The 17,923-nt window shown below is 42.4% G+C and overlaps 1 protein-coding gene across 2 annotated transcripts in view; it reads left to right on the top strand.

Moving 5' to 3' along the window:
* The window catches only part of PCSK5 (proprotein convertase subtilisin/kexin type 5), an 893,215-nt gene that overhangs the window by 251,264 nt on the left and 624,028 nt on the right, over nt 1-17,923 (top strand). For both annotated transcript variants that reach the window (XM_029616187.1, XM_029616196.1), the window contains exon 5: nt 2,025-2,101. In XM_029616187.1, coding sequence (XP_029472047.1) covers nt 2,025-2,101 — 77 coding nt within the window. The remainder of the gene's footprint in view (nt 1-2,024; nt 2,102-17,923) is intronic.

A 17,923-nucleotide genomic window follows, 5' to 3' on the forward strand; every position in this document is an offset into this window, starting at 1 on the left:
TAAGGACAAGCGCGCCACTGAGCGTGCGGATGGATGCATTAGACTTACGTCCAATAGCGCTAATAGCGCTCATCATATGTAAATGCATGTTAATGAGGCTATTGGCTAATACACCCGATGTAAAAAGTTACCGTGTGCTGGACGCACACATTTGTAGGCTCAAAAATTAATGATAGTCCTGGAGCTGGCGGTTGTTTTGAGGTGCCCTAAGCCATGTACAGAAAAGCAGGAAATACTGCTTTTCTGTGGTTCCTCTGACTTAATATTGTTGCGATACTAGGCAGGAGGAACCACAGAAGCAGCAAAAAAAAAAAAAAGTTTAATTTACAAGCGTCCATTTACCTAACCCATGGCTGTGCATCTTTTTTAGTACAGAGGCTCGTTTGCCTATTGCATCGAGCGCCCAGGAGATTGTGAGCGCGTTAAGAAAAAAAAAAGGTGCGTCCAGTTTGGATGCACGTTTTTACAGCCTCTGTATTACATCAGCCTGTTAGAGATTCATTGAAACATTTTTGACCAGAGGTGTCTAAACTTTTGCACTGCTCTTAAATACAAATATATATATTTTTGGAATGATATAAAAATCAGATGTCAAAGAAGGGAATTAATAAAAAATCTTGATGGGCTTTCCTGACAAGGGTGTTATAAGTGTATTCACCTTCATGTTCCTGGTTAAAAAAATATCTTAAGACATTACAAATATACAAAAACAAGTTAACTTTGACTCTGAGCCACACCTAAACGGCACCCACAACTGAAAACAGCTAGAATGGTTTGTAAGTTTATTTCAAGTAAGTAAAAGTTGTTAAAAACTGCACAGTGATTAGTCTACGCTGCATGAACCTAGTGCTTCTTTGTTTTAATGTTTCTGCTAGAAAGTTTTGTGAAATTGCAAAATAAGATTTTTGCTTGCTTTTAAAATTTGGGCACTTAGGGGGTCATTTTCAAAAGCGATCGCTTGCGATCACTAAATGGGGGCAGAGTCGGGGCAGAGTCAGCCCCGGCAGAGGAGGAGTCGGGGCCAACTCTGCGGAGACATTGCTGGCGGCGAAAGGTAAGGATCCTTATTGCCGCCAGTTTCGCAGTGGTGCGATGGCTGCCGGCTTTTGCAGGCCCGCACCCCATTTTGTCCCCTCTGCCCCCCCGTTACCGCCGGATTTTCTAAGGTCTGCGACCTTAGAAAATCCAGGCCTTAGTTTCTAAGCCCTGCTTGAGAGCTTAGTCCTGCAATCTTCAGCATTGCTTTGGCTTTTTGCATTGTGGCTTATCTTGTATGCTGCTGTTCTTATTTTGCATAACTTTTGTGTCATAGTAAAACTGTCTGTGTCTGCTAGTGCTTTACACATTCTTAATCAGAAATATGAAACCTGGAATAGTTTCACAGGTTTCAACCAACTCAAAATTTAAGTTAATAAAAGATTTTAAATTTGTTTTGTTTGAAATCAGTATATATTTACATCTTAGTTTAGTGAATTTGCTCTGGCGTGGCGTAGAATCTGCCTGTCTGCACATGTTACAGAAAGGCAGGTTCCATCTTATGATGCCGGGTGAAAGAACTGGTGCCTTCTCATTTAACCGTCTGAGAATCTGCAGCAACCTGCAGAAATTCACAGAAAGCTGCACGTTTTGCTCTTGAAGTCGCTGTTAAGTTTCCTGACTCTCTGTGGCGAGGCTGTTGATGGCTGGAGGATTTAAAGGGCTGGAGCCATTATGTTACCTCAACAGCTCGACAGTGTGTCAGACAACAACCAGTTAGCTAAAAGTAGTTGGAAATGGCTCTTGTTTTATCTTATGACTCCTGTCATAAAAAAAAAAAAAAAGGCAACCTATAAAATAATTTATTTTCTCTTTATTGAGTACATAATCTTTTCCTAATTGGGTACACAGGCATCACAAAACCACAGGAATGTTAGTCAACCTAATTACTTGCGTGTAGAAACCTGTTTAAGAATGTATGAGCCACACCAGGCAAGGACTAATTAATGATCCTCCATGGTTCTTTCTCTCTCATTGTGGCTTTATAGGATTCACAAGCCAGCTTCGATGTCAACGGAGATGACTTTGACCCCATGCCTCGCTATGATGCCAGCAACGAAAACAAGTAAGGCCTGGGCAAAATGGCACATTGGTAGAATTTCTAGTGCAGTGCCTCAGGACTGGTATCTCAGCCCATTCGCTGCTGCCATTATTTCTCCAGTCAGCTACAGTATGTCTGTATGTTTTTTTAAACTGCTGAGTCATTTTAGCCAGGCACCACTGGGAGGAAGAGTCAGAACAGAGAGTGGCAGAAAACACAGTCTAATTATGGGAAGGTCTCTCTTCTCACAAATGATTTTTTTTTTCCACCCAGACACATTTTCAAGGTACTTAAGGGAGAGAGTTCATTGTAAAGCAGAGATAAACCAATGAAAAATGAATGGTATAGAAGTATTGTTCGATTTGTTTGCACAAATCGACATTAATCACAAATTGACATTCATCAGCCGAGGAGTACAATGCTGTACATCCTGAGGTCGATATTCAATGTCACTTAAGCCTGTGAAGTTCCTAATTTAGCTGTCTCTCTGAATATTTAGTCCCTCTCGGTGGCTGTCACTTAGCCTGCTAACTATTTATCTGGCTAAACAGCTGGATAAGTTTGGGACAGGATGGGGGGCGATCTAGAGTAGAGCTACTTATCCAGATAACTTACTGGGAGATTCATCAAGCCACGGTAGGGCTGTAATATGCATTAAACGGTGAATTTCATGCAATATTCATGATAATTTATATACATTTGGCCAGATTCCCTCCCCTATTCCAATGAGCTGCTCTTCATGGCATCTGCATGGCAAAGCAGCTCATACATAGGGAATCCTATGTAAATAAGATAATGCAGCTGACTCTGAAATTTGTCAGCCATGTTATTTTATCTACAGCTTTCTCAAAAATGCTAATCCAACATGGGAACATCGAGACCCTAACGCGGGTCCTGATACTCCCACATTAGATTTAAAGGGCCCAGCTCTTCCAAAAAATAGAAGCGCCAAATAGTGTAAAAACTGGATGGCGGTCAAACACAATCCCCCTCTTCACCTTGTGGCTGCCACTTGAGGTGGCCCTGACAAAAGTTTAAAAATAGATGCTCATCATCACATGAATATGACAAACTCCTAAACCCAGTCAACATAAACCCCACTTTTCAATAAAAAAAAAAAAAAATTGTCAGGCTGCTGCCCCCACACTCACAACCCTGAATTAAAAAAAATGAGAATTGTTGGGGTTTAGTGGGGGCCCCACTGAGCCCCCTCCTCCCTATTACCTCAAATCCTTGAAATTCTGCCATTGGAAGGGCCCGGGGCATCTCCGTCCTGGGCCCAGATGGCGCCATTTTCCAAAATGGCGCTGAACTGACCTTGCCCCAGTCACATGACTGGGGTAAGATCTGGGCACTGGATCTGAGCCATGTGACTGGGGCAAGGTCAGGTTGGCGCCATTTTGGAAAATGGCATCGACTGAGCCTGGGACTAGGGGATAGCCTGGTCACTTCCAATAGAAGGATTTCAGGGATTTGAGCTAATGGGGTGCGGGAGAGAGTTTCAGGGATGGGTGGGGAGCCCCACTATATCCCTTTTCTTTTGTAGATTTGGGAAGGGGGAGGGGAGAGAGGGGACTAGTATACCCCAATTAATTTTTTTTAAATTAGAGGGTTGTGGGGGTGGAAGGGATAGGGGGGACCCGTCCGGCAATTTGTTTATTGAAAAGGGGGAGGGGGATACCTTGTCACTGGTATTTTATGTATCTTAACTGGGTTGGGGGGGGGGGCCTGTCTAGCTAAGGCATAGAGTTTTTAAATTCTTGCTGTCGGGGCCGCCTCAAGTGGTAGCCCTGGAATGAGGGGGAGGGGGGGGGGATTGTTTGATCGTTGGACACTTTTAATATTTTTGTGGTGCTTATTTTTTTAGGTACTTGGGCTTTTGAAGGCAATGGCGGCCCCATGTGTTGGGAGCTGCCATTGCACATTAAAGGACTGTGCGCCACGATGTTTTGCTTTGTGGACTTTTACTGCGAATCAAAATAATGAGGTGAAAGAGCCAAAATATTTTATCGGGGGATGGGACCACCTTCATGGGTATGCCCCCCATGGTAGAGGGGGGCTTCCCTGCAAAAAATAATTGCAGCTGCCTTAGCTAGATAAGTGCTGATATTAACCTTATCCAGCTTAGTTAGCCGGATAGTCTAGGACAGCTGTTTGGTTGTCCTACAGTTAGCTGGATAAACGTATCCATTTAACTATAAGATAGCCAAGTATTTTCGTTGGCATGACCATGCTGCTGAATATCTCAGCCAGATTATCCGGATAGTGGCTGAATGTTGGCTTCCCTGCATTTTGGTAAAATACATTTTTTAAAAGTTGGTGGCGAGTGCCATCACAAACCATATTCTGACATCTTAGATGTGATTTTCTTCAAACTCACTGCCACCGTATCCTCTTCAAACTCAAGTACAGGAACTCTACTACAACAACAACAACAAAAAAACGCAGACTATTCAGCTCTGTCGTTAAAACCGCATTCGACTGTTGCATGTTACCTGGGTTGCCTTAGGAGAAGGAGCCAGGGTAATTGTCCTGGTCCTACATTCAGAGGTTCTGTGCTTGCTTTTAATCTTCCCCATACGTGCGGCAGCGTGTAGCTCACATAATGCCATCAGACTCTGTCAGACAAACTACTGCCACCTCTCTCACAAAAAAACTTGAGTGGATGTTCTTGTCCCACACCGCATGGTCTGCTCTGTGCATGTATGTGTGACCATCTAACTCTTATGTGTAAAAAAAAAAAAAAAAATTAATCTTAAAAGTAATTTCCAAAAACACATACAATAAGTGGCAATAATTTTTTTTTTTCTGATTTTAAATGAATTTCTCAGGGGTTTATGGGTAGCAATAAATACTTATTTGCTGAGGCATAAGAAGAACATTTACTTTTATGTCTAGTGTGTCTGCTTGGTCTACATAAAAATGTCTTATGACAAAATTCATTATACTGCTCTTCTAAGACCTGGGTAGTAAAAGGATTGTGGTGTTTTTACTCTGTTTGCCGTTGATTAGAAACTATTAGCAAAATTCACCAGTTCAGTTTGGTGCTAAAATTGTTCTATTCTCTTCCATTTTACAGCCTTCAGTACGCTCGCTCGGCCCCTACTATCCTTGGAATGATAATTTAGTTTTATAGGCTGCAACTGTGAAAGTGTTAAACATTTCCCAGGCTCCGTGTTTCATCTGTGTGCTCTGTGTTATCTTTCTTTTGGTTTCTGTATGGACATGTCTGAACCAAGAGGCGAGGAGAGAGGCAGTTTATTTATGAGCTGCCTAGTTTAAGTGTGCGTTTCTTACCCATTATGCACATTCTGTTTTAAATAGAATTTTATTTTAACCTTGTTCCAGTGAGGACTTCCTAGAAATTGAATAGGTGTGTCAGTTTCCATGTATGCAGAATTTCTCTCTTACCTCTTTTTTTCACTCATTTTTTTTTTTTTATAGATTTCTTATCCTAAACAACTTTCTTGGTGACACCTGGAAGGATGTATTGCATAGGATCATAGAATAAGAATATGAAAATAAGAAAGTTAAGAGGAGGATCTTTGAAAATCATATATCCAAATTTTCAAAGTCTTGTGAATAGCACAGATCACCATGGTGGAAGCAGATTTCAATATAGTTATCACTGACGCGTGATGTAATGGAAATCAAGATTGGGATGTGACCATTCCCAGGCTGTAATCTTTTGCCAGTAGAGTAGAAGAAAGGAGGTGAGGAAAGAGAGGAGCCATTTAGTATCTACTGAAATGAAGGAAAAACCAGGAGAAGCTGTGCTACTGTGGGTTTGCCTTGGAAAAACCTAAGAAATTCTGTGTACCAGAGAGTATTATATAGATCACTACCACAAGCAAAGGAGGTTGATTCAGATATAAACAAGATGTTCAAAGAGAGGTTTTACTTGTAGGCAATGTCAATATTTTGGATATGGACTAGAGCCTATTTACAGCAATATCTGCTAAGAGTGAAGTCCTGAAGGCCCTAAAGAGTGTTGCTTGACCAACTAGTGGAAGAGTATATTTGAAATAGATTCTTATATTGACAAATGGACAGTACCATTGACCTTATGATAAAGAGAAATTTAGGATCTAGTGCACTAACTGTACTGTGTGATTCAGTATTAAACTCTAATCTGAATTGAAGCAAAGCAAGAGTAGCATCCTAATTTGAAGATGAGTGATTAGTGTTGTTGAAGCCCTATTGGGAATCCTAGAACTGAAGTTCTAGAGGAACTTAGGTCAGCAATAAAAGGGAGCATTGAAAAAACTAACAAAGGTAAAATGAGGTAGCAGAAATAGTAGGGGGCTAGCATTAAAAGACAAAAATATACAAGCAGAGGAGGACTGTCAGAATTATTAGGAGGTAGGAAGGTAGTTAGAAGAGCAAAGGCCCAAATAGAAGAGAATTCCCAATCGATAAACGCAGGAGATAAAAGCTTCTTTATATATTTAAAGGAGAGACAAAAAAAATCATAGGGGGAATAGGCAAGATGAAGGGAAAAAGTGCAGTTTACAAAGAGGACCAGGGAAAGCCAGAAATTTTAAATACATTTTTTTTACTTGGCATTTACAAAAGCAGAGGAAATTAATCTGTCTGAAGCAGGAAATGGCATTCATAGATGTGAAATGATTACAAATCAGATTACATACAGAGTAGGAGGTACTAGAAGTGTTTGCACAGAGGGAAATGGTTAAGGCGTAACCCTAGAATACTAAAAGCTCATGCACATGTTGAACATAATCTTTGCAGCTCTGTTCAACTTGTCCTTAAAGATAAAGGAGATTCTGAGAGCAGAGTAGATATGGTCCTGCTACACAAAAATGGGAACAAGGAGAAGGCGAGAACAGATAAATTAGTCTCACTAGTGGTAAAATCTATATAATCAATACTAGAAAGATTTATAAGACAACATGCTTTCACAAAGGGAAGATCCTCTTTGACAAAGTTGATTGAGTTATTTAATGAGGTTGTCCAGAGTGGTGGATCAGGGAGCTGCAGTACATATTGACTATTTAGATTTAAGTAAGCTTTTGATACTGTTCTGCATGGAAGATTGGTAAGCATGCTGGGCAGTATTGATGTAGGTTCACAAATTTATAAACTGGGTGAGGAATTGGTTGAGCAGGAGAGCACAGGAAATGGTGATAAATGGAGCCCATTCTTGTAAGTGCAAAATAACTCTGTACCAGGCTGGTTTTTCTCAATCTCTTTATTAGTGGCATTGCTGAGGAACTTGAGGGAAAAGTATGCTTGTTTGCAGATGGCGCAAAAGGCATGATGAAAGGGGACAAGAAATGAATTTGAATACTGAAAAGTTTAAAGTTATGCATTTGGAACACAAAAAATCTATAACCACATTTCATAAATGGATATGAAGTGTCAAACAAGAATGAGATTTAGGAGTAATTATCTCAGATGTCCTCATGATAGCCATTCCATGCAATAAAAATAAATGGGAAAGCTGACAAGTGTGCTCAGTTGCATAAGTAGAGGTATCAGCAGGAAATAGGAGGTAATATTGTCATTAGAGAGATGCCACCTTGAGCACTGCGTTCAGCTCTGGAGCCCACACCTTTGTAAGGACATTAAGAGAATGGAAGTGTTCCAGAAAAAGGTCTCCCAAATAAGACTTTCAACACAAGCCCTATAAATAGAAATTTAAGATACTCAAAATGTACTCGCTGGAGGAAAAGGAGATGGAGGCTTTATTTATTTATTTATTTATTTATTTAACATTTTTATATACCGGGATTCATACAAGATATTGCATATCGTCTCGGTTTACATTGAAACTGAACATAAGCATGAGAGCATGCTAATTACATGGAACATAAAATGCTAATAGAACGCTGATAACATAGAAAGCTAAATGCTAATTGCTAATTACATATTACATATAGTAAAACATTCATCAATGTAAGAAACCTTTTGGTTTCATTGCCAAAAGGAATGTACTAACTAGTTGGGGAGGTTCAGAGAAATTTAGTAAAGCCAGTTTAGGGTTTGACTGCTCTGAAGTGGGAGCTAGCAAAATATAGACCCCTGTCACTATCTTAGGGAGTGGATTTCTGTTCTGGATTCTTAGTTGTATTTTTTAGTTAACCTTTTAGAGTACAGGAGATTTGTGTATCCTGTTATTTGTTACTCTTTTGAGACTCCTGAGTTGCCCTTCTGGGGTCAGTCTGAACCAAGAGGCGAGGAGAGAGGCAGTTTATTTATGAGCTGCCTAGTTTAAGTGTGTGTTTCTTACCCATTATGCACATTCTGGGGTCAGTCTTTTGTCTGATCTATTTTGGTTTGCTCTTTTTTTTGATCCATTTTTGGAAACCTTCCTTGTGCTACCTCTTCCTAGAGGATTAGGGGAGGCCCTGTGTAAGGTTAGACCAGCGGTTCTCAAACAGTGTGTCGCAACACTCCAGTGTGTTGTCAAGCACACGCAAGTGTGTTGCCACACTTCACAATCCACTGCTGGCCCAGCTACTCCCCCTGCCCCAGTGATGTGCAACCTCTTCCTCTGCCTAGGTACTGTTGAAATGTGGGAATCCCCTCATTCCAACCTCCTGGTTTCCAGAATGTTGAACTTGAAGTTTAGATTACAAAAATTTGCGATCTACGGAGTTGTCCAGCTCCCACATGCATCAGTATTTGTGGAATCGGCAATGAAATGCGCTAAGAAATCTAGACTGCATTTGTCTGTTCCTCCAATGAGGGAACATAACGTTCTTGATGATTTTGCCAAGAAAACATTTCAGAGTGCAATATTAATATCCAGGATCCAACATCAGCTTTATTTGGTATAATATCTTTACGAATGCCTGCAGTCGTTAAAGCTATTCCTGTGCTTAGAAACAGGTCAACCAGTCAAACCTCAGCCTTTTTATGGTATGGAAGAGGAGTTGCAACATTTGCTAAGGGCAGTCTGAGTCCTTCGAGACCTCCTCCCGGACCTCCGCCATTGCTGCTCGTCGGATTGCTTGGCTCTGTTCAAGCTCTATTAGGGTGGATGTCGATGACAAACTAGCAAATCTGCCATGCTCGGGCGATAACATGTTTGGTGACCTAAAAGGATATAGTGTCCCAGATTAAGGAACAAAATGTAGGGTACCATCTTTGTCATTAATGTTAGACTCCCAATCCGAATCAAAGATTTTACCATCCATATCGCAAGTCTTATTATCATTGGAAACCGTTTAAACAGTTTCAACCCTTCAGACCTCAGACATTCCAAAGTTCCAAAACCCTCGTATGCAGCCTTAGTCATCTCAACCGAGGCGTTGCCAGAGCGACAGTAAACAGAAGCCCTTACAGCCAACAGTCCAAAAGCTTTTTGAGGATAACCCAGCCACAGTCTCAATTGCCAATGGGAGGAAGAATATGCCATTTTTCCTCGGAGTGGGGTCGAATCGCCTTGGATCAGTGGGTCCTAAAGATTGTGTGAGGGGTATCATCTGGATTTTACCATCCCGCCCTCCCTTCCCCATCATGCTGGCCACTTGAAGGATGTTTCTCAACTGTCTCTACTGGAGCAGGAGATCCAAACCTTACTCCATCAGCAGGCCATCTGACCGATGCCCAAACACCAAATCAATACCGGCTACTACTCCCAGGATTTCCTTATTCCGAAAAGGTTGGGGGGACTTTGACCTATTGTGGACCTACGTTCCCTTAACAAGCATATTCAGGAGGAGACGTCAAGATGATTTCCCTCAAGTTGATTTCCCCGTTCATTCAGGGGAACAATTGGATATGTTCTCTGGATCTCAATGATGCTTATATACATATTCCGATACACCCTTCCTGTTGGCAATTCCTATGCTTCCAGGTGGCCTCATCTCACTGTCAGTACAAGGTCCTACCCTTTGACTTTTCTTCACCTCCGAGAGTTTTCACCAAATGTTTGTCTGTGGCAGTGGCTCATTTAAGACGTCAGGGAATCCAAAATTTTCCCTATCTGTACAACTGGCTGATAATCTCCCCCAACTAGTCTTCACTACAAGCATATTTGTAGACCATCATCACATGCCTGGAGTCTCTAAGGCTCCTCATCAACTTCGAGAAGTCTGTTCCCAAATTGACCCAAGTACTACAATTCATAAGAGCGAGGATAGACTCGATCTGTTCTCATGCCTTCCTTCCACAAGAAAGAATCGAAAGGATTTGTCATCTCTATACAGAATTAATTTGCAGCTCAGTGATCATGGTGCACTAGTTGCTTGTACTCCTGGGACACCTGGCATGTAGAGTCCCACACCTGCCTATACATCAGATGCCTCCAATGGGGTCTAAAGTCTCAATGGACCCAATATTGCCAATCCATGACAAAGAAGATAGCCTGTTGGACTCCATGCGCAGAGACATTCATTGATCGCTGGGACCAGGAGTACTGACATTGGGGTCTCCCCTCTGAGAATCGACCCATACTCTTGTCCTCACCACAGATGCATCTACTCAGGGTTGGGAGCTCATCTTCTGCGCTACAGAATGCAGGGCCTATGGTTGTGGCCAAACAGTCCTACCAGATCAACCTTCTAGAACTCAGAGCCATGAGATACGCTTTAAGGACCTTTGCTTATGTGCTACGAGGCACTACCCTTATGATTCACACAGACAATCAGGTGGCCATGTTCTATGTGAACAAACAGAGGGGGCTTCGGATCCTGGCACCTTTGCCGAGAGGCAGTGTGGATCTGGGAGTGGGCCATCAAAAACTCAACAACTCTTCATGTGACATTTATCTGGGATAGCAAACATGTTGGAAGATCACCTCAGCAGAGTGTTTCACCTCCATGAATGGTCCCTCAACCAGTTTGTAGCCAACTGAATCGTCCGGCCATGGGGTCAGCCGCGCTTGGTTCTTTTCGCCACTGAGCAAAACCAGAAGGTAGTATGGTTCTATTCAGTCCATCCCAGCCAACTCAGGAAGACACAAGATGCCTTTCTCCTATCATGGTTGACCAGTCTACTATATGCTTTTCCTCCAATTCCTTTGATCTCCAGAACAGTTCAAAAGTTACTCCAGGACAAGGCTCGAATGATTCTCATAGCTCCAGCATGGCCGAGACAGCCTTGGTTTGCCTATCTGATGCAGTATTCAGAAGACCTCTAAATCTTTCTCGGTCATGACCCAGATCTCCTAACTCAAGGGGGTTCTCCTCTTCACCCTCTCCACACTTCTCTCCACCTAACAGCCTGGATGTTGAATGCAAGATCTTGCAAGAGTTAACTCTCTCGTCAAGCATTCAGCACATTATTATAGCAGCAAGAAAACCCTCAACCAGATGGAGTTGTTCCTTCAAATGGAAAAGGTATGCCCAGTGGTGTCGAGCATCGAGTTAGCCCTTTTTCTTCATCACCAAGGGAGCTTCTCAATTACCTGCTCCATCTTTCAAAATAGAGTCTGGCCACTTTGTCGATAAGGGTTCATTTAAGTGCTATAGATGCTTACCACAAGAGGGACAAGGATTCTTCAGTGGCTTCCCATCCATTAGTATCTCTTTTTGTGAGCGGTCTTCTCAACCTTCATCCTCCCATTAGGAAACATTCAGTTCTTTGGGATCTGGACATGGTTTTGCCTGCTTTCATGAAGGATCCCTGCAAGCTCCTACAATCCGTTCCTCTGAAATTCCTCACTTGGAAAGTGTTTGTTTTTTCTTGTGGCTATCACCTTGGTTCAACAAGTGAGCGAGCTCCAAACCTTGGGTATATTTCTTGCCCTAGTTGCGATTTTACCATGACAAAGTAGTACTCAGGACACACCCCAAATTCCTTCCGAAGGTTGAATCAGCATTTCCCATCAATCAAGCTATATCCCTTCCTATCTTTTTTTCCTAAACCACACAGTAATAAGAGGGGGAGAGTCTGCTCCACTCTTTGGACTGTAAAAGAGCTTTAGCTTACTATAAACAAAGGTTGCAGCCTCACTGGCGTTCATCACAGTTGTTCATCTTATTTAATCCCAACTCACTAGGTTTGGCAGACTCCAAGTGGACAATCTCCAACTGGATCACAGAATGCATTCAGTTCTGCCATAAGTACGCACATTTACCATTGACAGGATCCATCAAACTGCATCATGTGCAAGCTACAGCTTCTTCCATGGCTCATCTTTGGAATGTACCAATTGAGGATATCTGTAGAGTGACTACATGGTCATCTATCCATACCTTCACCTCTCACTACTGCCTAGACCAACTGGCGACTTCAGATAGTGAATTGGAACATGCAGTGTTGTCAAGTGTGGTTAGCCAGAAAGACATGTCCACTGGTGAAGAAGGGTAAAACAAATAAATAAAAAAGGGGAAGATTTGCAAGAGTCAGCAAAGAACGGGAATAGTGACTTGTTAACATAGGTTGTTCCAATCTTGTTCTTTCACCCTTCCATTCAGTTTTTTTCTTTTTTTTTACCGGAGCTTGGGGCTCCCAAACAGCATGGCTAATTCAGCCTGCTTATCGATTGGAAAAAAGCAAGTTTGCTCACCATAAACTGTGTTTTCCATAGAAAGCAGGATGAATTAGCCATGTGTGTACCCTTCCTCCTCCCTGGACATGTCTGTTCTAACCCTTTCAATCATGGTGCTGCTGTCTAGCTTTGTTAATCACTGAGGAGACCGATGACATGCTATGTGTGGAAAGAGCCATGCAGGCTCAGCAGATCGAAACTTTGTCTTAGAGAAAGAAAGGTCCATGAGAGCGCCGTCAGATGAAGTCACCCAGAAAGTATGGCTAATTCATCCTGCTATCTATGGAAAACACCGTTTATGGTAAGCAAACTTGATTTTCCATTGCTGTATTGCATACTGAGTCTCTGACTTGTTGCAATTTCCAGTTCAGTTTTTATGTGCATGTTTCTATTTATTCTTTATGGTCTCTTTATTCTTTGCTGGGTGAGGGTCTGCACATGTGACTTAGAAACTGAATGCCAGCAAAATACCTCACCTATGTAGGGCTTTCCAGCAGCCTGGCTTACTCTGTTTTCATAATAGGAGGAATAATGTTTTTTTAAAGCCTGGTGTAATATTTTCAGGGTTGTCTTTTCTTAGGTAAAGTGGTTAACTGAGTGCTGGAAGTTGGTGCTGTTCTGGTATGGGAGTTTGTACTATTTATGTAATTTCTGTTTAGAGAGAGTACTTATCTTTCCCTTGTATCATTCTTAACCATAAAAGTAATACTGGGCCTTTTTGTTTTAATTTCCACCATGGAATGTAATGAGCAGTGTGTCACACATGTGAGCATGGTCTGTCAGGGTGTCACGATGGGAAAAAAGGTTGAGAATCACTGGGTTAGACTAAGGGGTAGAGAAGATTCTGCTGCTCTCTTATCTCCAATGGACAGATCAGTCAGTGGCCTGATGTAGAGGAGTTCCACATTTGAGTTGTTTATCCTCATGGACTTTCCTTTATTTTCGGAGATAAGGATGTTTTTCCTACCCTTCCTGTTTTTCTTTGCTTTTTGCCTTCTTGAGTCAGTCTATTTTCTTTCTTTTTGGGACTGAGAGCCCTTGGTACCAGGGACCCAGTTCCAAATCCATTGGAAGACGAGATGTCTTTCACCAAGAAAGAGCCTGAGCTGTTGAGGTTTCATCAGAGATGAATAAATTCCTGCCCATTACCAAAGGGAAGGAGTTGAAGGTATTGTTCAAGAGTATTTTTTTTCTACTGATTCAAGTGTGATGCACTTGTATGGAGAGTGCCCACTGGTGCTTTCAGAAGGAGATCTAAGATATCCAAGAAAGACTACAGGAGAGTTATGGGAATTGGGACTTGCTGTGTTCTGATAAGTAATTGGGAGCAAACTCTAACTATTCTGCAGTGAGAAGAAGATTTGAGATAAATTGGCCGTTGGAAGAAGGATTATGCTTTCTTTAATCTAAGAAACTGGAAAGGAGAAGGAGATAAATTGTTTAGGAATTGGCTTCTGTAAATTAAAAGACTTTGCATTTAAAATCTAAGTACCTGATTCATTAAGGCTTTTTCCCATAGGCACAAAATGGGAGAAAAACTTCAATGAATTGGTCCCTGCGTGCTGTGTAAAAAAAAAAAAAAATCTTCAGTCGATTGATCAACTATTAGTAAAGGAGTTGGAAACCACATTGTTGCTTAGTGTGATTATTTCCCTTTCCTGCAAACACCCTGCCTGAATCCTGCCTACCTCCTCTCCTCTCCACTGAGGCTCGTGCGGCCAGTGCAGCCCATTCGGGGCAGGAGTCTGCTCACACCCCGAGGTGAGCCGCACGGAGAGGGCAGAGCCAGGACGACATCAAATCCAGCAAAAAAAAAGTAAAAACGGAAGCAATCTGGGGGGAGAGAGCCGCATGGTGAGTTGAACCGCGCCCCCTTTTAGACTCTGCTGGCCTATCAGACGCCGTCTAGAGTCCATTTAAAACAGCAGCGATCCCGGCGGTGTCGCGCGCCTGAAGGAGCGCGACCTAAGGAGCCTACCCATTAGTGCGCCCCTTCGTGAGCCCCAGGGCAGGGGCCCTCCACGCCGCTTGCAACCTCTCCCTCTCCCTTAATACTACTACACCGGATCTTCACAAGCATCCAGCATTTCTCCAGTCTCCTCCAACCTCTCTTAAAACTCACCCCTTCCAGCAATCATCCTACACCCATCTCTTCCAGTAATCATCCAGCACTCATCTCTTCCAGCAATCATCCAGCACTCATCTCTTCCAGCAATCATCCAGCATCCATCCAGCCTCACCCAGAAATCACCCTCTTCTTGTCATAACAACAAAATCAAAATGACATCTGGATTCCCAATACCCATCTTACACCACAGTCTCCTCACCACGGGCAAAGCATTCATGCAACCTCGATCACGTTCCATCAAGTCTCTCATCCCAATCATGACATCACCTTTTACTCAACTCTTGAGCCTCGCATTATTCTCCTTAACACTCTTCAATGCACAATCCCTCACCAAGAAATCACTTATCCTCAACGATTACCTTCTTGACGCAAAACCTGACATCTGCGCCATAACGGAAACATGGCTTAAACCAACAGATACAGCCCTGATAAACCAACTCCCCACACATCTTTATGACATTTATTCACTACCCCGACTCAAGAAAAGAGGCGGCGGCCTCCTCATAGCAGCCAAAAAAGAGCTGAGACTATCCCAACTCCAAACCAAAATGGATTCCAAAATTGAATTAGGCCTTTTCAAAACCAACCAACTCCAAATCCTCCTCACTTACGCTCCACCAGGACTTCTTGACTCCGATGCCTTCCCCATTATAAAATTTATCACTAAACCATAAATCTGGACTCCCCCACCATGATCCTAGGTGATTTCAACCTCTATGTTGATAATATCCCATGCACCGCCAATTGTGAGGCATTTATCACCTCCCTCACAGCTATGGGCTTCAAGCAGATCATCAACAAGCCCACCCACAAAGCTGGACACACCCTGGACCTTATTTTCATAAACTCCGGCCTCACACACTCTTACACCCCCAAATGCACCTCGATACCCTGGTTGGACCACACATTAATCACTACTACCTTCACAATGAAAGAAACCCATAATACTCAACCCCTTCAATCCTCTTTTCATTACAGGAGAGCATGCCCATCCGATGTCCTCAGCAATCACCTAGCCAAAGAACTTCCTCACTTAGACCTTTCAAATCCCATCTCAGCTCTCCTTTCTTGGAGTAATATCACAGAAACAGTAGCAAATACACTATGTCCACTATCAACCAAAAAAATCAACCCTTCCATGCACAGAAAACAACCATGGTTTACAAATGAACTACGACACCTCAAACAAAATCTCAGACAGAAAGAAAACAAATGGCGTAAGGCCCCTTCTTCCAGCACACTATCTGCTTACAAATCTGCCCTCCACCTCTACAGGAATTCAACCTTGCGTTCTAAAAGAGATTTCTACGCACAAAGGATCCACAACCTCACCTACTATGCTAAAGCATTATTCTCCTACGTTTCCAACCTAACTCAAACCAACATCCCTTCTATCCCCAACGACCAAGCACAATCCAAAGCAGATGAACTGGTACTCTTCTTCCAAAGCAAAATCTCAAACCTCCTAACTCTTCTACCTCCATGTCCACCCTCCTCTTCTAGCTCATATCATCTCCCAAATAATGAGATTTCGCTTGAATCGTTTGAACCCACCCCCGCTCTGGAGATTCAAACTATGCTGAAGAAAATGAAACCCTCCACACACCTCGATGACCAAATTCCAACATCTTGCTGATACCCGACACCATCTCCAAACCTCTGGCAGATATCATAAACTGCTCATTATCACAAGGAATCTTCCCAGATGCCCTTAAACTCACCTCTCTTAAACCTCTTCTAAAAAAAAACCTAACTTACATCCCAATGAACCTAACAACTTCCGCCCTATTTCTAATTTACCTTTTATAGCCAAGATAATGGAGAAATTAGTCAACTCACAGCTATCGGACTATCTCGAAGAACACAAAATACTCCAATCTACCCAATACGGGTTCCGTAAGGCACGAAGCACCAAAACCTTACTCATCTCTTTAACCGACCACCTCATCATGGGACTGGACAAAGGACAAATCCTTCTTGACCTCTCCGTGACATTAGACACTGTAAACCACTTCATCCTCCTCGACCGCCTAGCAGACATCAGAATAACAGGAACAGCCTTTAGTTGGTTCACATGTTTTCTTAGTAACAGAGGCTACAAAGTCCGAATCCACAACAAAGAGTCCCCACGCATCAACTCCTCCCAAGGAGTTCCTCAGGGCTCATCCTTGTCCCCCACTCTTTTCAATATATACCTTCTACCTCTGTGCCAACTGCTAACCAACCTTAAGCTAAATCACTTCTTATACGCTGACGACGTACAAATCGTGATCCCAATAACAGAATCCATTACAAAAACAATCAAATACTGGGAAAATTGCCTCCAAGAGATCAATCTCCTCCTCTCGAGCCTAAACCTTATACTCAATCCAGCCAAAACGGAAATCCTCCTCATCTCATCTGAAGACAGCAATACTCCTCAAAAGTCACTCAAAAATAACTTTGTCACTCAAGCTAGAGACTTGGGAGTTTTAATTGATAACCATCTGAATCTAAAAGCATTCATTAACAACACAACCAAGAATGGCTTCCATAAACTGCAAGTACTAAAAAGAATTGAACCTCTTCTCCACTTTCAAGACTTCAGAACGGTCCTCCAAGCTGTCCTGTTCTCCAAGATAGACTACTGCAATTCCATTCTGCTAGGTTTACCCACCTCATCAACCAAACCGCTTCAGATGCTTCAAAACGCAGCGGCAGGAATACTGACAAACTCGGACAGAAGAGACCACATCACCCCAATCCTAAAAAACCTTCACTGGCTACCTATTTGTTTCCGAATTCTACACAAGTCCCTCACAATTATCCACAAAACCATCCACAACTAAGCACCTCTTAACCTTCAACTCCCACTCAGACGTCACACCTCATCAAGACCGATCAGAGAGGCCTACAGAGGATCCCTATACGCCCCTCCAACCAAAGTGACTCACCACATAACCACAAGAGAACGGGCCTTCTCTACAGCTGGTCCAACCATTTGGAAAACCATTCCCACTGAACTTAGACAAGAACCCTGCCTATTCCTAATGACTTTTTAGAAAAAGGCTTAAGACTTGGTTATTTCAACAAGCCTTTACATAAATTTACTGATTACCAGAATTAAGGCCCCGATGCACCACAATGAATATTTCTAGAACTCGTAGAACTCTCCAAATAACTGGCATTATGTTTCAAGTTACCTATGCTCTGTCTTCTTCTTCCCCCAGTTTTATTGTAACTTTTTTACTTCTTTACTATGTTAACATATTTAAGGTTA

Source organism: Rhinatrema bivittatum, chromosome 1 (assembly GCF_901001135.1).
Source record: "Rhinatrema bivittatum chromosome 1, aRhiBiv1.1, whole genome shotgun sequence".
Classification (NCBI taxonomy): Eukaryota; Metazoa; Chordata; class Amphibia; order Gymnophiona; family Rhinatrematidae; genus Rhinatrema; species Rhinatrema bivittatum.